Source organism: Pelodiscus sinensis, chromosome 8 (assembly GCF_049634645.1).
Source record: "Pelodiscus sinensis isolate JC-2024 chromosome 8, ASM4963464v1, whole genome shotgun sequence".
Taxonomy (NCBI): Eukaryota; Metazoa; Chordata; order Testudines; family Trionychidae; genus Pelodiscus; species Pelodiscus sinensis.
Genome location: NC_134718.1, coordinates 36,670,443 through 36,697,155, shown reverse-complemented (window position 1 = coordinate 36,697,155; position 26,713 = coordinate 36,670,443). Strand labels below are relative to the sequence as shown.

The window sequence follows — 26,713 nt, the reverse complement described above, 5'->3', positions numbered from 1 at the left end:
TTTTCCAGCAAAGGAGCTTCCACAATCTACCCGAGCAGTTTGTTTCATTGTCCTACTGCTCTTAGAGTTAGGACTTTTTATCCATCTTTTATAGGGAAGATGACAGAATTTGATGCCTGCTGTAAGCATATTACTCTGGATGAACTTAAAGTATCCATAGAAATATTAAACAACAATACATCACCAGCTGACTGTCAAATCACAGCAGAAGTCTACCCAACCACCCCTCTCTCTCTGCTTCAGAGCCCAAGCTAGGATGCTCACCCCGAAATGACCTTACTTCCCTCATATTAAAGGGAATGGGATTGCTTGAAGAATATGCAATTTTTGCTCTCATTTATCTGCTCTGCCTAAGAAGGTTGATCATTTAGCCTCTAATTATTTGCTATTTATCCAAAACATAACATTTATTGAGACAGATTTTTTTCTTGTGCCAATATCTGCTTGATGCTAGAAGTTGGCAGTGGGAGGTGGGAATCAGCAAGCCATAATTATCAAGCCACACCTGCTCAAGTGAATGTGTATATTAGAGAAGGCTAGGGAAATGCTCTGTATGCTCAGGTGAGGGATGCCTAATGGAAGTGCCTGTTCAAAATTGTTGATAGAATCTGCTCTGTCAAGGGAATGCTTAGCTGAGCATCTGTGTCCAGATTCCGGAGTGGCATGCAAAAGATCTGGAAAATAATGTCCAGAAAGTATACTACTTTAATAAAGTGTATAATACTTTAACTACATTAAGTAGAGCACTATAATACATTTTTAAATTTAGTTTGTAACTTACGAAAGCTGCCAATCTAGCATCAGTGTAAACTGAGTAATCTATTCATTCAGAGAATGTACAGTATAAAAATCAGTGTAAAATTGATAGCAAGCCACCATAAATTTTCAGCCCTATTGAGGAAGATGAAATACCACTACTGTAGTATCATGCATGCAGTGCAGTCATAGCCCTATTGCAAATTAGAGAGACAACATGGATGAGATAATATCTTTTACTTCATGGATTTCTGCTGGTGAGAGAGACAAGCCTTAAAAGAAGAGTTGTATGTGGTACAAAAGCTTGTCTCTTTCAGCTGAGATTTTCACCATGCAAGCAATTGAGACAACCATGTCACTATACACTGACTAAACCCTACTAGTCATTTTACATATGGCATCAAAACAGCCATTAGATGACAATATAATATGACCACAACCAATACAAATAACATTATTAATTCTGGACTGCTGGCTTCTGACTATAAGTAGAAAACTGTAAGAACACAGAAATGACAATTGACTAAGTAGTTTGCCAGGATAAATTTAGCCACTAATGGAAATTAGAGTTAATCATCAGGGACCACCTTTTACTGTCAACAGTCAAAATCCAGAGTAACTCCGTATGTATAATAGTGTAAGAGAGTATACTTTTAGACAAAGTCTGCAAACTGGTGTATTTGATATGCTGAAAAAAGGAAGCAGAGGCAATATTGCTAAGGTTAGGGGCCAGATTATAGTTTTGTAACCTGATTTGAGTAAGGGGCAGCATATGGTTTTGCTGCTCCAGAAGTGCACCAGGGAAAAAAGTGTGATTAATAGTCACAATTAATTCCCTTATTCTCCATTGAGAAATAGGGCTGTTCAGAAATTGTTTTTCAATGAAAAATTAAGGCTTTGATTAAGCCACAAATTAAAAATGTCACAGTATATCTCTGTTTTCAACAGAAAAATCCATTTTCAAATTAAAATATTTTGGCCTCAAACTCAAATTTCCACAAAATACTTTTGTGGATCATTTCTAAATAAGAGGGAGATGATCCTTTCAAAATGGCCACCTATTTATTGCAGGTTCTGACCAAGCTCCCAATGGTTTCCACAGATGTTAGCAGCCATTTTGAAAGAAGACAGCTCCTCCTGGTAAGTGTAATAGAAAATTATCCCTTGGGTATTGCTAAAATTGTGAACAGTGATTCAATATAATACCATTAATCAATATTATATTCATATCCAATCTATGCATATGAATTCCATTTAATTTAAATACTAAAGAAAGTTTGAAGTATCTTTGTCAAGGTTATTTGAGATATAGAAACTATCTGCTGTTGGGTGCTAAATTTCTTAAATTACCAATTTAAAAAAAATAATTTTAACTGAAGCTAGTAAATGTTGATTAGTAAAATCTCAGTATATTCCTTCTAAAAATTAAAAATTGTTCTAATTTAGGGGAGGCTGTGCTGTATTCTTCATATATAACAAAGTGGTAGAATCCTTCCTTAGGTACAATGTTCAGCGAAGCATGAATTATGAAAACATGAGCAGTGTTTCCATGACACTATCTTCATCATGGAATAATGAATAATCATTCATTGACCATCAACTCTTTTTAAAGTTCCACCAAAGGTCTTTAGAATATTTAAGAAATAACTAGGGGGTGGTTCCCCCTTCTTGCTTGGGCCACCCTCGCCCTTTCTCTTCTCCTCACAGCCACTGAGGAGGGTCTGAGGCCACCCTGGCACTTCCTTCCCTTCACCAGACGCCGAAGTCTCCAGGCCCTTGCTCTCTCAGTCTGCCTCTTTGCCCCGGCACTGGGGAAGGAGGGGTGAGGCCTAACCACCCCTCCAGCCATGAGGTTGGAGGCCTCGGGGCTCTTGGCTCCCCCCACAAGGAGGGAGAAGGCACGGCTCTGGACCTCCTCCCCACTCGAGGCTCCCAGTCCCCCTCTGGAGTATTGGGGAAGACATGTTGCTGCTACCTTCCACCTCCCTCTCCCTCAGAGCTTGAGGGAGACCGGGAAGGCCATGTGGCTACCCCCCTCAGAATCCCTCGGAGCTCTGGGGAGACCAGGGAAGCTACGTGGCTGCTGCCCGCCATGGCACCAGGGAGGCCAGGGCCCTCAGCAGTGGTAAGGGAGGGAGGGAGGAGGCTGGGTGGGTGAGGTGGAAGGGGCTGCGTGACGCAGGAAATCCTGTAGGAAAAACTTTTTTATATATCTATACAGATACTTGGTCCTTTTTTATTACTTTGTTTTTTAACACTCATAACTCAGACTTTGGCCCCTTCTCAGCTAATGTGTTTGTTTTTGGTAATTTAGCAAAAATAATTTACCCTTACCTAAACAGAATCTGCAATATGACTATTAAAATGCAAATGTAATGGAAATCAGAGCCCTAATTCTTCATTTGCACACTAGATGTCACTAGTGTATGTTAGATGTCCTATGTTCTGATGAAGAATATGCAAGTATTCCGTTTTGCCAGCATTATACCTCAGGGAGATTTTAACACAATCTAAGTTAAGATTCTATGAACATTTTCTTTATAACCCTTATTTTAAGGGATTCATAACTCAACCTTACACGATCACTAAATGACATACTGTGCAAGCGTTCATATGGGTGGATTGTAAAGGCAGGATATTTTAAAGATAAATAGATACAGAATACTGTATAAATTACAATGATTTTTGTGCACGAATATATCAAAATTACTGTAATTAAAATATGCTGGTATTTTCAGTCCATAATATAGTTTAAATTATGTCATTGCTTTGTAGTTGTTTGTGGAGGAAATAAGTTGCTACAGTTGCTGCTATACTTCAGAATAACCACAAATAGATTTTCTATGCTTACTGTGCATTCACAAGACAGACTATTGTTCAAAACAGATTATATATTTAAAGCTGATTGATCACAATAGTTCCGAAGACTGTGCAGTCCTCATTGTTCTTAAGTATTATAATGATTATCACATATAAAATTCACACATGGTTCAGAGAAATACTGTGCCCAACTGGCAATGAGCAGCATAGGTTAAAGTCTACATTTTGGAAAATATTCAGATTTTACTGGCCTTTGTTCCTGCAAGTCTGATCTTATATGTTATTTGAAGAGAAATGGTTTGTGTGGGAAAGTTAAATGCAACCAGAAAAATTGCTACAGTAATACTACATCTCCTCTATCCAGTGACTCAGATGCTGAACTCCATAAAGCTGTGCTTGGGTAGAGTTCAGGAGGTGAGTGCAGTAGTGGCTTTAAGTACTTTTAGATATTCCTCTCTGCAGTTTAGCTCGGAGACTAGCTGGAGAATGGAGCAGTAGTGTAGAGAGCTTGATGCTGCCCTAATGTGTGTCTAGCTGACAATAGCCCTTAGAGGTCAATTTCGGCAGCAAGAGATAACAGGACAACTCAGCCACTTCCCTCTGGTATCAGTCATGCTCCTTGTGGAAGGGGGATGGTATAGAAAAGGCTATTCTGGCTCTATGTCATCTGAAAATGCATCAGACATGGGGAATCTTTAGGGGACCAGATTTGCTGACAGCAGGGCCAGACCTTATTCCACTATTCATTAATAGACCCAACTAAAGGTTAATTTCTGAAGTTGACAGGTAAGGGAAGGATCCATGTGCTTCTGCTAACAATGTAGATTTACGTCAGTAATTCAATTATAGATCATATATAGAATTACACTATATGTCTTGTAAATTAATGTTTAGTAAATGATCACTGAAGGATATCTTGAAATATTTTCCCATACTCAAATAATAATTTTGTATGAATGCTAAAAGCACACATGGGCAGATTCATGAGCTAACTAGGAACTGGTTAGATTGTTCTCCCTACCTCCTATATTAAAATATGAAACTCTTCCAAGATTCAGAAAGTACTGGGTTAGGCAGAAATTCCTACCATTGGTCACCTCCATCTCTGTATTTAATTAGTGATTTAACATGTTTCTCTATGTCTGAATTAGCCTTTGGTATCTGCTGTTTATTACACAGGGTTCACAACCACCATGGAGCCTTCTAGCAGGCTCCTGAGCTCCCCATGAAGATCATTTTGGTAAGAGGGCATGGGGTGGTTATAAAACCTAGCAATCTCTTTCCTATGGGAGAGGGACCACTAAGGTTGCCTCTGAAGACTACACTGATCAGTGGGACCACTGAACCTCTTGTTAAAGAGCCCAACTACAGTAGAAAGGCTGCAGTTTTAGGGAGGGATTTTTCCTTTAGATTTGAATAAGCATCTGAGTTTATCTGAACCAAACATTTTGAGATTCACCCATTTCTAGCTAAAACACGGTAATACTTCATATTTCAGGTAATGAAACTCTCACTTTATTTCTCTCCTGTACTCTACTAAGCTGATGTTCATTCACCTCTACCCCAAGGGCAGGGAAACATTCTCCAGGATTTTGCTGATTTTAATTTTTAACAGCTCTAAAAGAAAAAAAAATGCTGACTATGGAAGCACATAAAGCATTTTAATAAGGTTCCTTCTACAGATAGTATTATCTGTACAAACCAGGAAAGCTAAAGCTTTTTATACATTTGAAAATTTGCATTTTAACCTCTCCTCACTATACAGTACTGTATCTCCAAGTCTGGACTACAAACTGCATTTCTGTAATTTTAATGAGGCAAAATTTTCTGCCCACATGAGGGTATTATGTCAGCAAAAATCCAAATTGTGTGCACAAAAAAAGGTAACTACCAACATGCACGTGCATTGGCTCACTTTGTAGGTAGATTAAGGCAGGAATTTCCACCACTATAGTTAGCATCCAAATCTGAATTTGGGAATACTGAGCTACAGGGATCTCTTACAGTCATCATGATAGCTAGAGCACACATATTGGTGTCTATCTATAGGAAGTATGTTCAGAGTGGTTTGCACTTGGAAGAGCCATTCTCTAACTTCCCAAGACTCCCAACAACTTCACAGTTAAATGAGGTAGTCTGGGATGAAAGAGTCAAGGGACAGCATCAATAAAGAGTTTAGTGGGGCCTAACCTGTGGACTTGCCTAATTTTAGTGAATCCCACATACAAATAGTTCTCTGTCCATAATGAAGGGGCCAGTTGTGGACACAACACATGTTGGCTTTGCTGAGAGTTGTGTGCAACTGATGAAGTAATTGGGCCCTGGGTTCTTCTGGAGGAATTTGCCAATCACACATTTCACAGGTAGAGCAACAGATCTATTCTGTGCATCCTCAGTGGACCTGTATATATAAAATACCCTCTCTTGTTTTCCTGTGAGAACATAGTGCTTGTCTTTATTACAGGGGTAAGTTAGCTGAAATTGCGTAATTTAGGGTATGTGAATAATTTAGTTGGACTCGTAGCTTAGGTCAACTTGCTGTAGTGTATACATTATGCTGGGTCAATGAGAAACACTTTCCTGTCAATTTACCCTACTCTTCACATTCTGTTGGAGTACCAGAGTAGATGGCACAGCGATCTTCAGTTGATTTTGTGTGTCTAGACCTGCTAAATCAACTTCAGGTGCATCAGTTGCCTCAGCACCAATGCCCAGTAAGTATGGACATGCCCTAACTTTCACAGAAATATCCTGGTAAAATAATGCAGGATTTTGGCATACATCTATTAAAATATTATTTATTATTGTATAAATAAATAAATCTCAATATTTATGATCAGGGCTCGACAAATTAGTCAATCTACTTGCCCTGGGCGAGTAGATTTTAAGCCAGCATAGTGCCGCAGCACGATCAGTGCATGCGCAGCGTGCCAAACTGTGCGGCTGGCGAGTGGTCACCACTGCTTGTCAAGCCCTGTTTATAATATACAATAACCTTTACTGGTTTCAAGGAATCATTCTGCTACATATTTTAGGACCAGTATTATGTAATTCAGCATAACTTTCTAAAAAACATAATAAATCAATTTATTGAAAAAATACAACCCACATACAATTTTCTGATGTTTGCCTATGGCCTGAATATAATTTGTGTCAATATACCCAATAGTTGAGTTCTAAGATTATGAGTTATCTGTATCTGGTGTCCTCTATTCCTATGTTCTAGCCTCTAACAGTCTAATTTTGTATTCAGACAAGGAATTTCTTGGGAAGCAGATTCTGAAAGAGATTTGAGCTCCCAGTATGAGTCTAAAAGGGCTAACTAGAGACTTGGATACATAACAAAGGAAATATCAAATGGGAGTATAGAGATTATATTCCTCCCACAAGTCATACCTCTCTTAATCGGGACTCCCTGGTCTAGCAACATCCATGGTGCGGCATGGCCCACAGATGTTCCTGGACCACAGAGCCCAGGAACAGGGAGGTTTGGTGGCGGGGCAGGAGCACCGTAGGACTGCAGTGACTCATCCTGGAGTCCCTTGTATGTGTGTGGGGAGGTTGGGTGGCATGGCAGGGAGTTCTGCCCCAGTGGCCACGGACCTCTCTAGCCTGGCAGTGGCTGTGAAGCTCTGACCCCAGTGGCAGCCAGGGAGCTCTGGCCCCTGTTCTGGGTCCAGTAGCCGGGGAGTCTATCCTCAGCTCCAGCGGCAGGGAGGTCTGGCCCAGGCAGTGGAGCTCCAGCCCGATCCCTCTGCCCAAGCCACAGTTCAGACCATGGTGCTCTGGCCCCCGCAGTAGTGTGCCATGAGGGGAGGAACCTTTCCTGGTCTGGCAAATCCACTCATTCGGGACTAGTCAGATCCTGAGGGTGCTGGACCAGCGAGATCCAACCTGTAGGCTGTGTCTACACTAGCATGAATTTCCGGAAATGCTTAAAACGGAATACTATTCCGTTTTCAGTTTTTCCGGAAAAGGAGCGTCTACATTGGCAGGCTGCTTTTCCGGAAAAGCCCCTTTTCCAGAAAAGCGTCTGTGGCTAATGTAGATGCGCTTTTCCGGAAAAGAGCCCCGATCGCCATTTTAGCAATCGGGGCTTTTTTCCGGAAAAGACTACTGGGCTGTCTACACTGGCCCTTTTCCGGAACAGTGTTCCGGAATAAGGACTTATGCCCGAGCGGGAGCAGAATAGTTTTTCCGGAATAGCGGCTGATTTTGTACAGTAGAGCGTGGTTGCTTTTCCGGAAATTCAAGGGCCAGTGTAGACAGCTCGCAGCTTATTCCGGAAAAGCAGCTGATTTTCCGGAATAAGTGGCCCAGTGTAGACACAGCCGTAGAGTTGGTATTGGTACAATGATTATCAGAACTGGTGTTTGATGTTAAAAACTGGAAAACTTTCAGAGGAGAATGATTAAAAGACTAAAAAACATGTCTGATAGTTAAAGACTCAAGGAAATTATCAAAAAGAAGGTTAAGGGGTGAATTGATTACCTCTATATGTATAAAGAACAGAAATTTAATAATAGAGGGTTCTTCAATTGAGCAAAATCCAATGGCTGGAAGCTGAAACTTGACAAACTACACTAAAAATAAGAAAGAACATTGTAACAGACAGGGTAAATAATCATTGTAACAATACACCAAGGGGCATGATGGATTCTGCGCTGGAAATTTTAAAATCAAGATTCGATGTGTCTGTAAAAGATATGCTCTATCTGAAACAAAAATTAATCAAGAAAAGTGCTATACAGGAGGTCAGACTAGATGATCACACTGGTCCCTTTTAATCATAGGCCACGTGTAGGCTACAGTGAAGACCAATGCTGCAGCAGTCGATCTTCTGGCATTCAATTTAGTGGATCTAGGGTGGTCTGTTGATACCAGAACTCCTACTCCTTGCAAGGAATAAGGGAAGTTGACGGGAACATTTCTCCTGTTGACCTTCCACTGTGAGGATGGCACTGAAGCTTGGCTTAGTGTATGTTGATGTTTATATGCAGCTGCAATAGCATCCCTTAAGCTAACCTTCGGCTGTAGTGTAGACATGACCTTACACTTTTTGTCTATGTGGATTTAGGCGCCTCTATATAATTCATACATACTTCATTTAGAACACTGGAGAACAAACTACTTTTCAATCATAATCCAGAAGAAATCTAACAGTCATTTTGGTTTTTGACTTGTGACTGACACAGACAGTCTTATGCCATCACTGAGTGCTCTGGTCTAAATCTCACTGTTGGGTGCTGCGCCTCCCCCAGGAAGTCCTGAGCACTTCCTGGAGCACACAGAATGCCACTCTGGCAGTTATTGAAAGGGCCCAGGACCAGTTGCAGTAAGAACAGCAACAGCTGGGAGCTCCAGTCCCTTTGCTATTACTGGGCCCTGGGGCAGTTACCCCTTTTGCTTCCTGTGTGTCCGTCCCGTCCCGCCCCCCCCCCCGCTCGCCCTGTTACCAGGCCTGCTCAAAAGATTAAGTAAGTCTTCTTTGATTTTGTATAAATACAGGGTTCTACACTGAAATGCATTTGGAAACAAAGGTAAAAGTAATAGGTCTAAGAGGGTGATTTCTGCAGTGGTGAGAGAAGGAACATTTATTTATACATACATTTTGATTGAACACAGTATTTACAAAAAGTGACAGATTGTCATCTCTGTAGGCTGAGGTACTAATTTAGTCCTGAAAACTATTCCAAACCATTATCTAGAGATACCATGTCTAGAAGTAAGAAGCTAATTTAGTTTCCATACCCATTTAGGTCCTTGGCTTCTGAGACTACCAATGATTAGCTAATAGTTGAGCTGTTTTTTTGTGATGCATTTGGAAATGAATTAAGAATGTGAATGAATTGCCATTCTGGATTGGACTAATAAATTGACCATAACATTTTATTTCCAGACCCAGCCAGTGCCACCTTTAAAGGAAGGTGCATCATCCCTGTAATGAGCAATGGTACAAACTACTCAGAGGGGAATTTCTTTCCTAACCCCATTAGTTAGTGGTTGACTTCAGCCTTGAAGCATGAAGGTTTATAACTTCTATAACTTTTGTTATCCTATGTAGATCCTACCCTAGTCTGTGCATATTCTTGTTACACATATAAATGTCTAGCCATTTTATATATGGCACTTAACAACTGTAATATGGTAATGACTTTTCACCACTATCAATCTAGTCTGGGGTTACCCCTTCCCCCATAAAGGCAACCACTACTTTCAGTAGAATAGAAAAGCTCCCTGAAAATCCTCTTCTTGAGACTCTTCTTCATTGATCCATTGAGTGTACAGGGTTTATCTTTGTGGAATCAGCAGCAGGAGGCATCCACAAACATCACATTTTTCCAAAGATCTCTAAGAATTTTGGGAGGAATGGGGGTGGAGTTGATGGTTGTCTATCAGCAGAAGTCCAACGCACTGACGGAAAATAAAGCCAGTAGGCTGCAAAACAAGCATCATGAGAGTACAGACATCAGTGTCACATGATTTTACTTACTTAAAAAGTTCATTTCTCATTATTGCTCGATTTGTTTGAGGGTCAATTGCATAGACCATCAAGTCAGATTTGGAATAATCTTCTTCTGAATAGCCATCTCCAAATCTGCGGGCACCAATGGACTCCACCACAACTGTTGCACCAGGAATCTGATCTTGAACATAGCGTTCCAAAATCCTGAAAATGAAATAAAGCCCGAACTGTAATCTAATGGACAAAAACACTGGCTTTGTAGGCTGCTAACCCTAAAAGCCCTTTTCATAAAATCCTCATACCAACATAATCTGTAAAATGCTCAAATCCTAGGAATAACTTAGCAATATTCAAGGAGGTCATTGCACACAGTGTCTTTAAGTCTAGCTCTTTGTATTTATGATATAGTTTGAGTTTTAAATGACTCATGGGAAATTGCAACTGTATTCTACAAATAAAACTGTCAAGCTTTTGTGGAATTATACTGTTTCAGAACTCTTTAGTTCCACCTTTACACTTGAGGGCTAATAAATTCTCTAACACAAAAAAATAATATCCTCAACCCTTTTTAGAGGAGTATATCATCTGGACATACAATATGACATAACACATCAGGTACCAGTACACCTGCAACTCCTAAAGGCATAAACAAGCTTTATAATCATAGGCGAGATTGGAGTACTGATCTGACAGGTATACTACTGGAAAATAAAAATTATTTGTAAGCAAATTGCAAAAGTTATACAGAAAGTGATAAAAGGTGACAGAAAGGCAAAGTGATTTATAGACAGTTAAGTTCAAGATATTGGGGCATAATAACAATAAACTACAGCAGATCTACTTCATTTTACTTCTAAAAAAGAAGTAATCAATAAACTTTATATTTACATTTCATTTTGGACAGACAGATAGACAGACAAACAGGAGTATGTATGAAATATTAAATGAAATATCTGCTTGAATATCAAATAAGATTCCTAATAAATTCACTTGAAAATAGAAAATAAGAATTATTGTCTTGTCAATTTTCATGTTTCTTGATGGTGACTATGTCACAGATTTTAATATTTACTGGATCAGACCAAAGGCCCATCTAGCCCAGTATCCAGTCTTCCAACAGTGACCAATACCAGATGCCCCAGAGGAAATGAATGGAACAGGTAATCATCAAATGATCCCTCTCCTGTCATCCATTTCCAGCCCCGATGAGAGAGGCTAGGGACGCATTTCTACCCATTCTGGTTAATAAGTATTAATTGACCTAACTTCCAGGAATTTATCTCGTTCTTTTTTGAACCCTGTTAAAGTCATGGTCTTCATAACATCCTCTGGCAAGGAGTTCCACAGATTGACTGTGCACTGGTTGACACATTTCCTTTTGTTTGTGTGTATGTGTTTGTTATTGAATGTCAGGCTTTCTCAGTTGCAAAGCAATTTTTGCAAAATTTCTCACACAAAGCATACTTTCTTACACAATAAGTCCCACTGGCAGTTTTAATAACTGACTTCAGTGGAACTACTTGAATGAGAAAGAATTACTGGATGGGGGCAAGGAAAATTTATTTTGTTATATTTTTGTGAAGTGTTCTATATAGAATTATCAGGTTATGGAAATGCTTGAAATATTTGTTATTGCTCTTAAATACTCCTGAAAAACATATTTATGAAGATTTGTAGCATTTCCCCTGAAAGAAGAAAGAAGCAGAGCTCTCACCTATCCTTGAGTAGAAATATCTAAGGTAACACTATAGGACATAGTAAAAGGAGGAGGGAAAGAACAATCTCTCCACACAAATAAAATAAAATAAAATAAAATAAAATAAAATAAAATAATGTGAAGATAGCAAATACACATGATGTTGAGATAATGGTGTTTAACGCCTGGAATAAATTTCTTAGAGAGTTTGAGGAATCTGCATCACTGGAGATTTTTAAGAGCAGATTAGATAGTCATCTATCAAGGATAGCCTAGATGGTGCTGGGTCCTGCCATGAGTACAGGGATGGACTTGAAGACTACACAGTTTAAGAAAAACATTGTTTTTTTCCCCTTGTAAGATCTGCTATGTATTGTCCTGGCTCTCTCTAACCATCCTGGTGATACTGTATGGAAATTGTGATCCAGATGAATTTTGAAGCAGGTCTACAAAATGAACAGGCCCCAGTCATCAAGAAGGGATTCATACACATTGGTGAGGGAAACATACATTTGGACTATGAGGGTATGTCTACACTACCACCCTAGTTCGAACTAGGGTGGTAATGTAGGCAACCGGAGTTGCAAATGAAGCCCGGGATTTGAATTTCCCGGCTTCATTTGCATCTCGCCGGGTGCCGCCATTTTTAAATGTCCGCTAGTGCGGACTCCGTGCCATGCGGCTACACGTGGCACGGACTAGGTAGTTCGGACTAGGCTTCCTAGTCCGAACTACCGTTACTCCTTGTTAGGAGTAGGAAGCCTAGTCCGAACTACCTAGTCCGTGCCGCGTGTAGCCGCGGGCACGGAGTCCGCACTAGCGGACATTTAAAAATGGCGGCGCCTGGCGAGATGCAAATGAAGCCCAGGAAATTCAAATCCCGGGCTTCATTTGCAACTCCGATTGCCTACATTACCACCCTAGTTCAAACTAGGGTGGTAGTGTAGACATACCCAGTGTGACTAAAATCCTTCACTTTAAAAATATATTCAGGAAAATATATGGTATGCAAAATGGGCCTGGAAATACAAAAAAGGGAAAGAGCTGCCAAACAAATTTGCTAATAAAGTATTAGAACTGGTGTAGGCTGATGAAACCTGTGTCAAGACAGACACTTGCATTGGTTCAAGTAATTGTACACCACCTGCTTCTGTTCTTCCCTGATAAATCATTACTATGTGTATTCATCAAAGAAAAGCATTGCTGAAAGAACAATACTGCTAAATTATGATTTTATTGAATTCCATTGATTTCCAAGACTCCTCCTTTCCTTCTCTTTATGAAAATACCAAAATAGCCCTCAGCTATAGTTCTGTTGTAAGTTCCGTGCTGCTAAACCTGGGCAGACACAGTGCAGAGTACTGCTTCAAAATCAATCAAAATCAATCAAAAATAGGACATATGGATTGGTGCCTTCCTGTTACAAACACTTTCACCTGGTTGACCTCAAATAAACAAGCACACATTGATGGCTGGGAGTATTAAATCTGCTTTGTTTCTACCTATAACACACAACTTAGCAGCTGGAGCTGCAACCCTGCCACACACACTAATTAATGTCACTTTAGGGTAATTGTTATCAGTTTAAGTTCTTGATTCTATAAGTCTAAAACCCACAAACAACTATAAAAACATCCAAAAATATTACACGAATACAAGTGACTAAAAAGAAACCTCCATTTCCCTTACAACATTTCCCAAAGATTCAGATATCCTATGGAGATGAGAATATTACCATCACTAGGGGTTTATTATAATCTTTTGCCTTAATGCTTTTCTTTCTTGCACGAGACAGCTCAAAAAGATCTAGAAATGTTCATACACATTTTCATTATGGATATCTTGAATCCTGAGCTCATTAGTGGTAGAAATCAAACCAGTTTCTCATAGGCAATTACATCTACCAGCACTTAATTTTCCTAGCCAAGATACAATTTAATTTAATCCTCTGTGTTCCTATTAATTGTTTTTGACATCCCTATTAAGGTTGCAATGGTTAATATTATGAGCAGGACTTAATACTCTGCATTATTTTCAAGGATTCATGGCAGCTGCTCAAATTTACCAGCTTTTCAAACCCATTACAGAGTATCTGTTTAAAATGTTAGTTGAATTGAAGAATTAAAAAAATAATAGTTTTTGACCATGACAAATATTTTCACTACAGATAGCTGACTTTGATGTTGCAAGAAACACTGTACATGTGAATTACAATTATAATTGTACTTTTAGGGTAAAGGCAATATCTATACTGGAATATTATTATGATTCAGTAAAAAGAAAAAAGCACACATTAAAGACTGAAAAGTAGTATTTAAAGAAAATGCTATTGAAATGTGTGCAAATCTCTGGAGAGTAACTTCAAAAGTAATTCAAGTTTGCATTTGGTATTAAAACGCTGCAGTAAGATATCAATTGGCAGCTTATTTTTTAGCAGAAAGAATTCTCATCTTTCAAAGTATTTTAGAAACAAACACAAAAATGCACATTTAGCAAACAATAAAGAAGTTTTAAAGTTAGAGGTATAACCGTGTTAGTCTGTGACTTTAAAAACGAGTAGTCCTGTGGCACCTTAGACACTAACAAAAAATATATATATAAAGTATCACGAGATTTTATAGGCAAAACCCACTTCTTCTCAAGATCATCTCATCTGAAGAAGTGGGTTTTGTAATTAGAGATAATTTATTAGTCAAAATTAAGTTAAAGTTCTAATTTGATAATTGACCAAGCAGATTTTCCTCCTGTATGTATTTAGATTCATATCTGCTAATTTAGAGACAAAAATTAGTTTTTCTACCTTAACTCTTACAGCAGAGAATAGAAAGTGATGTGTATTCCATTCTTCCTTCAGCAGAATTGTGCATTTCATCACAATTGTTTGTCAAATTCCAATCAATTATACTTGTGGAAATGAAATGAAGACCAGAGATTTATACTTCTGCCAGTGAGGGGATAATGAGGTCTGAAAAATTTTATTACAAGTACTCAAAAAGATAAGGTCCCTTCTTGAACCTCACATACCAGAGTACATTTCCAGGGCGGATAATTAGGAAAAAAAACTTTTGACACTGAGCATTCCTGACATAACAATAACTGAAACCAAATGAATAAGAGAGCCCTGTGATACCATTCTTGCATTATTACCTGTCAGAGAATACTGTACATTAAAGCAATACTGTCAACTTGAATGCTTGTCAATTTAAAAAAGAAAAAGTATGAAATGAATTAATATTAGCATCTGATAGTATAAATATCACTCAGTGCCCTTGCAAATTCTGTGGTTTTATAGTCACAGTCTCTTATTTTTCTTTTGTCTAATTTTTTATAGCTTACTATGTGGAATCACTGAAGCACACAGAAAGTGATTTATGAAATATCATCTATTTCACAGTACTACGAAATAACTACATTATTATATAATGTGAGTTGCAGGTGTTAAGTACCTCTGAAAACTAGGGCATTGGAAGAGGGGAAGGGATAGATGCTCTGGTCAGTGGCTACTGTAAAAATGGGAGCCCCTATAAAAATGTGTGCCCTGTACATTTTGCCCCCCTCACTGTGCCTGTTGGGCACTCCTGCCGGGGAAGGGAATCAAGGAACCAGTGTTTGTCCTGGTCAGTCAACCCAGTGATCCCAGCGGGGAGTGGAGTCAGAGCAACAGGGCTTGCTCTGCTTTGCCCACCTTATGCTCCAAGTGGGAAACCTGGGTCAGAGCTAGGGATTTTAAATGTCATGGAATCAGCTAATCGAGTAGTCAATGGAAATTAGTCGATTAGTCGATAACGGGGGAAACTGCAGAGCCACAATGGGGTTAGCTTATGGCTCTGGGAGCTAATCCCTGTGTGGCTCTGACTTTTGAATGTATTAAGAGCTATCAGACGGCTCTTAATACATTTAAAAAGCAGAGGCGCTGCAGGGGGCACCAGGAGTGAGCCGGGAAGCAGTTGATTCCTGGCTTGCGCCCAATCCCAGCTATGCCTCTGCATCTTCTGTCCTCCGCCCCCGCCCCCCCCCCCGAGGACAGTGCTGGGGGGAGCTGGCTTTTAAGCCAGCTTCACCCAGCACTAGCTCCTCTCTCCCCACCTTGCTGCCTCTCTCTGATAGAGGCAGGGGTGCTGGGGAAAGTGACTAGACAAGTCACTACTCGACTAAGTATAGGCTTATTGGGTAGTCAACTATTCACTTACATCCCTCGTCAGAGCACGTAGGGTTGCCAGATGGTTTCAACAAAAATACCGGACACACTTGACATTACATCATAATCTATATTACATCTTATTTAGAAAATACCGGACATTGATATTTTCTCATTTATATTTTCCCAATTTGTTTCCCAAACAGAAAGCTCAAATACTGGACTGTCCAGTTCAAAACTAGATACCTAGCAACCCTAAGAGCATGGAGCTTGCAAGACCCCAATTCTGCTCCCTGTCAGGAGAGCAGAGCACTCCCTCTTGCTCAGTCCCATCTGGAGCAAGCCCCCACTCTTTGGTGGGATCAGAGGCAAGTCTGGGGGTGGATGGACCACTTTGTGACTTGGCCCTTGGCTTATTCAGTAAGATATTCCCCCTCTCAAAATACTTGTTATGTACTGAGTATTGTTATATCACAACAGTAATGTATCCCTGCAAAAAAGGTTTCATCAAATCAATTTACTATTCAGTTTGATAGACCAGCTGATAAAATACCCTTTTTGGGAAAACCCCAATCATTTTGAGAGAGTTTAGATAAAATTAGGTAAAGTAGTTTTCCTTGTATCTGATTCAAGTTTCCTTTCTCTTTGTGCTTCTTCTGTGAGCTCCTGCTTTCTAGAAGGCCCACTATCATGCTGCCTTTCCTAGCTTTTTTTATTATAATACCTTATTTTTGCAGTCAAGGAAGAAGCATTATATTGTATTCACCCAAACAGCAATGCACATACATCTCTACTTCAGCCAAACAGGCCTATCCTAGATCTCAGCAGGAAAGTCTTCTTTCACTGCTGTTGTAAGCAATTTAAAAATGCAGCTCGTGCAGTTTATAGCTCTATCTGAAAAGGCACAACAGGACTGTATTGTGTAATGCTATTTTTGCCCTCAAGGAAATCAAGGAAAAACATATTCACATAATGACTCCCTGTATTATTTTTAGATTTAAGAGTGACTAATGGAGGACAAAATGTGGCTAGACCATTACTATTCAGGTAGGAGCTGCTTATGAAAGCTAGGAAAGAAAAAGGCAGACGGGAAAGTAGAATGTAAGGACAACATAAAGCACTGCCTAAAACTAATGGAAGGGAGGAATAAGAATACAATATTAAGAAGATTCTCTTTTTCTTGTCTGTTCATACATCTGTTGAGGGTGTACAGATATTAAAGGAATATGGTGTTTAGTGGACTCAGCTCTGTAATTATCGTACTACAGAGGATATGCCATACTATTTGTATTATATATTACCTGCAAGATTTCTCACTAAGTAGATGGCAAGTTTGATAAAGATTATTTGAGTTAGGAAACTAAACCTGAGGAAAGGTGGAAGACTGGAAAATCAATGCTTATTACCTGGCAGAGAAAAAATGAGTGGCGAAGTAGGGGCAGTTAGCAATGTGATTGTTACAATGGGACACATGGCAATCTGGAGCACTGATAAAGAAGTGAAGCTGAACAGTTAATGCTGTGCTAACTAATACTAGTAGTTAACAGAAGGCTCAGGAAAAATTTCTGCAGATAGTAATAATTTAGTAATAATGAAAAATGATCATCTATTTCGAACTAGGATAGCAGAGTTTCTGTGTTAAGACACTGATGAGTTTATATGATTTACAAAGCTGTACAATAAATGAAAACAACAAAAAACATTGTCTCATTTTCGACTGACTTATGAGAAGAAAAAAAGGCTTCCACGGGAGGGCTAAAAAGTGTTCTTGTCAGTGAGAATTGGTCTTTCTAGTTATGTTTCTTTAAACAGGCTCTATTAATACGTCAGAATTTGCTGTAAACTTTGCAGGGTGCTGCCAAAGATTTTGGAATCCCAATGGTAGCTGAAGTCCTTTTGGTAAAGGTGTAGGATTTCAAAGATATAAACTTCTTCCCAATTAAAAATAGCACAGGAACATGGCTACCATAAAAGTCACAAACACTGATGCAGTTGTGTTTCACTGGACCACATTCTGTTGGTGAATAAAAAACACTTTCAATCTGTGTTGAGCTCTCCTTCAGGTAATGATTGCGTGGGATGGGCAATGGGATCTCGCTCACCAACAGAAGTTGGTCCAGAAAAAGATATTACCTCACTCATCTTGCTCATTTCTGTCAATTGTCTCTCTTACATATCACTTGGTGACCTCTATAACAAAGTCACCCTATCTTTAACAGGAACAAATATCAAAAGGAAAAACATTTAATGTCTGAAACATTTCAGTGATATAGCAACTGTATTTTGCAGCTCTGGTATCATCCAGGAGGATGCTGCAGTTATATAGAGATGTATGAAGAGGGAAAAGATTTGACCTATATTTTCAGTATCCATGGTGTACTGCTGGAGCACTGAGAAGGAAAGTTGTCACTGAGAATGTGACATTTCTTATATGGGGATCAGGTTTTCTGTGCAACAAAGCAAGACAGACAGTCTTATGAGAAAAGGTGGGAGTCAACTTTAAATGTCATGCCAACTTCTGTGGGTAGAATACTAAAGTATTGTATTCTTAAATGACTGCTCAATATATTTTGGAGAACCAGATGCATGTTTTTATACATGGAGTTTACAATAAAAAGTTTCTATTCACTTTTATGTTCCATTGGAAGATTAAGTGTGACATTTTCTAATCCTACATTGTTCTAGCCCTTCTAAGCATGACAAACATAGGCATACATGCTCTGATCCTCAACTAGCTTATAACACCTAACCCCCACTTGTTGATTTATCACATTTTATTTTAGTACTGAGATATTTTTAAACAGAATATGGAATTACCACTAAAATAACTATTTACCTTTGTGTTTTCAGTGTTGCTGCAGTACTGTTGGTTACAGGATGAGACCCACACAAGGTGGGTTAGCTAATATCTTCTACTGGACCAACTTTGTTCATGAATGAAAAAAGCTTTCAAGCTATGTTGAGATCTCCTTTAGGTAATGATTGCGGGGAGAGGGGCTATAGGGTTTCACTCACCAACAGAAGTTGGTCCAGCAAAAGATATTATCTCACTCATCTTGCTTTTCTTTTTATTTGTCATTCACATCTTCTTGTATGAGTCATTTGAAGTCATGTACCATCTGCATGTCTAACCAATTATTCTCCAAACTGTAAGTTTATAAGAATAGCTAGACTGTATTTTTATTATATTTAATATTATTTGCAAATCATCTTTTATTTGCAAACATTCAGATAAACAGCTTTTATTTGCAGAAAGTAATTGTTGGGAATAGTGCACATTTATGAAAATGTATTGATGACAAGTGTTCCTGATGCCATTTTACAAGCTGTATTGATTAATCATACAACACATTTTGGGGAAAAAAAGTATGTATATCTGTGAATAATCTATGACCATAAAATTGATTATTACTGTTTTTACACCTTAGGTTACCCATTTAGGGAAAAGAAGCAATACCATTTGGTTTAGGAGGCTAATATTACAGTACAAATAGCAAATATATCAGCCATTCCATGAAAAATCAGACTAAAAATTGTCCCAGTAATTATTAGTTGAAGAAGCAAATAAAGAACAAATCTGTGAAAATTATGACTCATTTTAAGGTAATTTATAACCAGACAAAAGGGCTAAATCCAACATATAAACTGTTAATGAATATAGTACACCAAGCTCCACCTTTCACTATATAAGATTTTGTCCTAACAATGTCAGTCATGCTAACATACTCACAGCATCAGAAAAGTAATGTAGGCATACCTTTTTTTGGAAGATTTTTTTTATCCTCAAAATATAGCTTTTCATTAAATTTCAGTGGCCTCTAATATTTTCATATACATTCACTTTGGCCTATAACTACAATTCTAAAATTCTGTGCATTCAGAATTTTCCCTAGACTTACCATGGTAGCTGTCTTTGTGAAATTTGATTTGAGGAGAGAAGATAGGGACTCGTACATATATTTATAACATATAATATACACATGCCCACCAGGTCAGATAGACTACGTCTACACTGCAGCGCTATTTCAGGATACCGGAAGCATCTCAAAATAGTTATTCCACATCTTTTGAGCATCTATTTCAAAATAGATTTTGAAATAACAGGTGTGCTATTCTGGCATCCCTGTATCCCTCATTTCATGAAGGTTAAGGGATATTTTGGAACAGCACTTTATTTTGAAATTTGTCTACACAGTGCCAAATTTCCATATAAGCTATTTCAAAATTACCTCAAAATAAGCACAATTTGTGTAGCTTATTTCGAGGTAAGGGTGCAGTGTAGACGCACCCATACAGGAAAGTAGCCAGGAAACTTATGCCTTTTAATTCTAAAATTGTTGATTAGCAAAGGGTGAGACAAATGTACTAAGAGATACAACAGTGACAATTTCTTTCTGCTGAAGGAGAACATGTAGTGGTTCTCAAATTATGTGTAAAGCAAACAGCAAACTAATCTTTTCAAAGACAATCAACAAGTACAGGTGCATTTACACAGCAGGGCCTAACTCGAAAAAGCTACGCAAATTCAGCTACGTCAATTGCATAGCTTATTTCAAAATAGCTTATTTATACATCTATACAGCACTTATTTTGAAATACAGCACTCTTCTTCCAACTTCCTTTACTCCTTGTACAATGAGGGTTACAGGAGTCAGAGTAAATACTCTAGCTTGATAGTATTTCAACATTATTTCGAAATAACTGCCTGATGTGTAGATGCGGACTAAGTTATTTACAAATAATGCTAGTTATTTCAAAATAATGTTGCTGTGTAGATGTACCCTAAGATAACACTGTAAGCCAACCTCAAAACAGGCAACTTGACTGGAAAACCAAATTGTACTCCACTTAGGTATTTGGAGGAGGAACTTGAAAAGGTTCAGAATTTGGATGCTTATCCTAAATAAGGGCCTATCGCTCTCTTCCCAGGCATAAACTCACTCCACCACTACATGGGTATTTTCTTGGTGTAAAGAAGTAGTCACTTCATGTGCTACCCAACTTCATTTCTTGGTGTAATGAAGTAGCCACTCTCAAAAGTCTGATGAATGAGCTCTCCGTTCTGGTATCTTAACGGGAGTGGTTAAGTAGAACCATCACACACCTGACCGGATTCCAGGATAGTCTTGAGCTGTAAAAAGGTGATTATCAGAAAAGTAAAATTCCCCTGCTATTCTACATCTGGGAGCTGTATAAGCCATTCCTCTAGCTACTTTGTTTAATTTTCCTCCTATCTCAGAAAGTACATAAAATAAAGCATATTAATTAAAGAAAGACGTCATAATAGTTTTGACTTAACCTAACCACACAGAATCATAGAATCATAGGGTTAGAAGTGACTGCAAGAGTCAGCTAGTCTAACCCCATGCCAAGATGCAGGATTTGTACATCTAAATCATCTAAAAGAGATGGCTATCCAGCTTCCTTTTCAAAGACCTCCAGCTTCCACGACCTCCCTATGCAGCCTGTTCTATTGTCCTACTGATCTGACAGATACAAAGTTTTTCCTAAGCTTTAATCTACATTTGCTATGTTGTAGTTTGAACTCTGCCCTCTGTGGTATGAGAGAACAATTTTTCTCCATCTTCTATGGCAGTCTTTCAAGTTTTTGAAGACTGCTCTTGTGTTTCCACTTAATCTCTTTTCCAAACTAAATGTTCCTAGTTCCATCCTTTGCTCATATTTCATGCCTTCTATCCCTTTTATTACTTTGCCACCTGCCTTGGGATCCTTTTCAATTTGTGTACATCCTACTAATGCACTGGTGACCAGCAGAGCCGGATTAAGACTTTTAGAGAGACCCTAAGCACTGAAAAGATTATGGTGCCCCCCAAATGTAATTCAAAATAAAAACAATACTATTCCATAAAATAAAACGGTATTTTTTGAAATGACACAAAACTGACATGTCTTCTGAAATTAAAATAGCTTCTTTCTAGATTTTCTGATTGCAAAATTCTGGATACATTCATCAAAGCTGACTTGACGAAGCACATCTGCTTCCATACACAATAGGGAAAGAGAATCGAGTTTGTCCTGACACATTGTTGTTCTCTGAGGGTTTTATATTTTTTTCAGCTGAGAAAAAGAACGTTCTGCGGAGTTCTGACTTTTCCCATGATGACAACTTCGAAAAAAAAATCTCATTTTTTTGGTGCCCCTGCTTTGCTGGTGCCCTAAACACATGCTTAGTCTGCTTACTGGATAATCCAGCCCTGGGACCAGACTTGGACACAGTACTCCAGCTGAGGCCTAATTAATACTGAGTAGTGTGGTATTATCACATCCCAAGATTCACATGCTATGCCTCTGTGAATGCAACTTAAAATTGCATTTGCTTTTTTTGCAACAGCATTGCATTGATAACTCATATCGAAGTTGTGATCCAGCACAACTCTCAGATCCTTGTCAGTACTGTTGCTACTAAGCCAGTTCTCCCTCATTCTGTATTTGTGAATTTGGTTTTTCTTTCCTAAGTGTAGCTCCTTAAATTTGTCTGTTAATTTTAATTTTGTTGTCTATAGGCAAGCTCTTCAATTTGTCAAGAGTCCCGTGAATTTCAGCTCTATGATCTGAAGTATTGGCAAAATCTCCCCACTACTCAGTTTTATGTCAGCTTTAAATTTGTTCAGCATGCTCTCTAGTCCCACACCACCAGACCCAGGACAGGTGCCTATAGAACCCTAACTTGAGACCTCCCTCCAATAAAGTAGTCTCATTCAGTTAGAAACTGTAACAAGGTCCTACTGAGCACTTGTTTGTGTCTGGGTTTGGTGTGCCTTGGTTGCTTGCACTATGATCTCTTTCTCTCTCTCTCAGACTCAGGGGCTATGTCTAGACTGGCATGATTTTGTGCAAATGCTTTTAATGGAAAAGCTTTTCCGTTAAAAGCATTTGCGGAAAAGAGCGCCTAGATTGGCACGGATGCTTTTGCGCAAAAGAGCTTTTGTGCAGAAGCATCTGTGGCCAATCTAGACGTGCTTTTGCGCAAAAAAGCCCCGATCGCCATTTTCGCGATCGGGGCTTTTTTGCGCAAAACAAATCTGAGCTGTCTACAGCGCAAAAGCTTTTGCGCAAAAGGACTTTTGCCCAAACGGGAGCAGCATAGTATTTCCGCAAGAAGCACTGATTTCTTATATGAGATCGTCAGTGTTCTTGCAGAAATTCAAGGAGCCAGCGTAGACAGCTGGCAAGTTTTTCCGCAAAAGCAGCTTTTTCCGCAAAGAGGTTGTTCCCTCTTTGACACTCAGGGAATGGAGAATAAAATAGTGAATTGTCCAGAGGGACATTGTTTTATCTAATCTAGTCACTTTAGATTGAAATGCCTGGGAAACTCCATTTGGGGTAGCAAATTGTGTTAATGGTATTTCTATTAAAGAAACAACAAATTTTATATAACTTTTATTGTTCAGGAGATGTCTGGGAAGTACTGGACATACATTTTTGTCACTCTGATGTATAACCAAGAACGATGTGAGCCAGAATGTAACTGAAGTGTTGCTGTCAAACTGCAATTATTATATAAATGCTCAGGGTGTGGCTTGCATGTTGGATGGAAGTTTGTGAGTGGTCCAGATGGGAATGGCTTCAACAAAAGCACTGTAAGGTACCTACAGTTGCTGGACTGAGGTGACAGCTGCTCATTAGTCTAGATTATAGCTTGATATGTCATAATGCTATGTCCAGGTCAGTGCCCAAGTGTCCCTAAATTTAGCCATTATAACAGCCACACAAATTGGATATCTTAGGTCTCTGAGTTCCAAATTCCAGGACACAAAAAAACATTTCCAATCTACCTCTATTGTCATCTCTAGAGTCATAAATATAGATTTGGCAATGCTGACCTCATTTGACATGTAAAAATATACATCTTAGTTGTCATATTTGATAATCCTTATGTCATATTCTGCTCCTCCCTTTGTTTTATTGTACAATTCCAAATCTAGAATGGGAGAGACAACCTTCTAGCTGTAGTTTGTTTTCCCTGAACTAGAGATTTCAATTGCTTCTGACCTCCCTTTTCGTCCAAGTCTTTTATCCACCTTTTGACGCTATTAGAATATGGGAGTTTATGGCATCCAGTTACACCTCTTCTCTTCTTAATTCCCTGATGCTTTTTCTTCCCGTTTGAGTTCTCTTTGTTTTACTTCCAGCTTAGTGACTCTGCAATTGTTTTGCACTGTTGTCATCACTATCTACATTTACTTACCCCAAAAGGTTAAATTTAAACATTTAATCTTTAAATGTATAGGCATTTGTTTGATTGCTACCAAGAGCACAAACAATAGAATTATAATACATGTACCACAAATCCTTTGCAGATCTTGGTCTTATATTCTCTCTAATCTTTTAGTATTGATCTAAAAGTTAAATTAAAGTCTTGAAATCCATAAACTGTAACTATTATTATTAATGCACTACACAATATAAACATGTTCTGACCTCCATCCCAATTTTTTTCAGCAATACTTTCATGAAGATTCATCCTATCTTTACATTTAACTTGGTATTATCCATATGACCCTTCCAAGTTAGTCTGATTCAAACATAACTCTTAAGAATGTAAAAATTTAAACTACCTGTATTTTTTCTGAATACAGACTCAAGTTCCATTCTTCAACAATCTTCCTCTTTGTAAAGATCATTCCCTTTGTTTTAACAAGTAAAAATTGAAATCCTCAAGATTTGCCTCATTCTGAAATGCCCCAGAGTGCTTCATTGGTTCTCTAAACAGCTTTCTTGAGTCTTCTATATTTGGCCCATATAGCAAAGTACAGTAGAGTCCCGATTATCTGACCTAAACAGGACCGACAAATGGTCGGATTAACGAAAATGTCAGATGATAGGGACTCTACTGTAGCTGGTGCCGCTTGGTCCCCATCCCTGCCTGGCCCTGGCCCCTTCCCTCCCTGCAGCTCCCAGGCATGGGCCAAGAGAATGGTCCCACTTGCTGCCATATTGCTCTCCTGGAGCTGCTGATGCCGCTCCTGCCGGCACCTCTTTGTCCCCGGGAGCTGCAGGGTCGGATAAAGTGGAGTGTTGGATTACCAAAGGTCGGATAATCTGGACTCTACTGTAATTTACAAACAGGGAATGCCCATGCCTGTCCGTATTCTTTCCAGGAGATCATTGATCATAATGCTAAACAGGGCCGCACTGATAACATTCACCAATGGAATGCCATTAGTAAATTTACAAATATTCAGTAAAGGTGCCCCTACCCTGATTTGTATGAATCTATTATTTAAGTTGTCTGCCCAGCAGAACATTCTTCGTCACACTCCAATAGTTGCTTGTTTATATAGAAAGCCTTCCCTTAACAGAATATTATGCACATCTCAACGTGTCCAGAAACACAGATATCACTTTCTCTTTTTTTCATTTCTCTTTTTAATCTTACAATGTGATGAACCATGCATCTTCCTTTCTTGAAACTATTATGGACACAATTTATAATTTCATTTTTCCTCCAAATATGCTACTAATCTCTAATTTATCTCTTTTTTCTGTAATTTGACCAATACATGATTTGTCTCTACAATCAGTAAATAATGTGTCAGGTTCTCCTATCAGTATAACTAATGCTGCCTTCCAGTCTTTTGGCTTCCAGTCTTTTGGCAGTATTCCTTTCCCCCAGTCATGGTGCCTCCAGCTGGAAGCCCTGGGAATAGGCTCGTTGACTCACTGGATGCCTCCCTGTAGCTGGTGTCTCCTCGTGTTCTCGCTCCCTTCTCTAGTCCGTGTCATTCTTGGACCACAGCATCCTCTTCAGGACACTGCCTTCCAGCAGTGCCGACTCCAGTATCTCTGAGCCCCCTTCTAGGCCAAGGTGCTCCCCAACCAAAGGGTACCCAGGTCTACTCTCAGGGAACACCCAGTTCCCCTGTGCCCGCCCTGTGACAGTGACCCACTGTCCTGTGTCTGGGGCAAACTGCAGGGGCAAGATTATAACAGGGGCAAGATTAGAAAGGCAAAGGCACAAAATGAGATCAAACTAGCTACAGGCATAAAGGGAAACAAGAAGACCTTTTATAAATACATTAAAAGCAAGAGGAAGACCAAGGACAGGGTAGGCCCACTGGTTAGTGAGGAGGGAGAAGCAGTAACAGGGAACTTGGAAATGGCGGAGATGCTCAATGACTTCTTTGTTTCGGTCTTCACCGAGAAGTCTGGAGGTGTGCCTAACGTAGTGAATACAAGCAGAGAGAGGGTAAGTTTAGAAGATAGGATACACAAAGAACAAGTTAAAAATCACGTAGGAAAGTTAGATGTCAGCAAGTCACCAGGTCCTGATGAAATGCATCCCAGGATACTCAAGGAGCTGATAGAGGAGGTATCTGAGCCTTTAGCTATGATCTTTGAAAAATCATGGCAGACAGGGGAGATTCCAGAAGACTGGAAAAGGGCAAATATTGTGCCCATCTATAAAAAGGGGAATAAGAACAACCCAGGAAACTACAGACCGGTCAGTTTAACGTCTGTCCCAGGGAAGATAATGGAGCAGGTAATTAAAGAAATCCTATGCAAACACTTGGAAGGTAATAAAGTGATAGGGAATAGCCAGCATGGGTTTGTGAAGAACAAGTCATGCCAAACTAATCTGATAGCTTTCTTTGATAAGATAACGAGCCTTGTGGATAAGGGAGAAGCGGTGGATGTCATATACCTAGACTTTAGTAAGGCATTTGATACGGTCTCGCATGATATTCTTATTGATAAACTAGGCAAATATAACTTAGATAGGGCCATGATAAGGTGGGTGCATAATTGGCTGGATAACCGTAGTCAGAGAGTTGTTGTTAATGGTTCTAAATCCTGCTGGAAAGGGATAACAAGT

General features: G+C 39.1%; 1 protein-coding gene across 18 annotated transcripts in view; it reads right to left on the bottom strand.

Annotated features, from left to right (window-relative positions):
• The window catches only part of PCDH15 (protocadherin related 15), a 1,467,631-nt gene that overhangs the window by 44,331 nt on the left and 1,396,587 nt on the right, over positions 1-26,713 (bottom strand). For all 18 annotated transcript variants that reach the window (XM_075935032.1, XM_075935037.1, XM_075935036.1 and 15 more), the window contains one exon: positions 10,070-10,246. In XM_075935032.1, the coding sequence (XP_075791147.1) occupies positions 10,070-10,246 (177 nt within the window). The remainder of the gene's footprint in view (positions 1-10,069; positions 10,247-26,713) is intronic.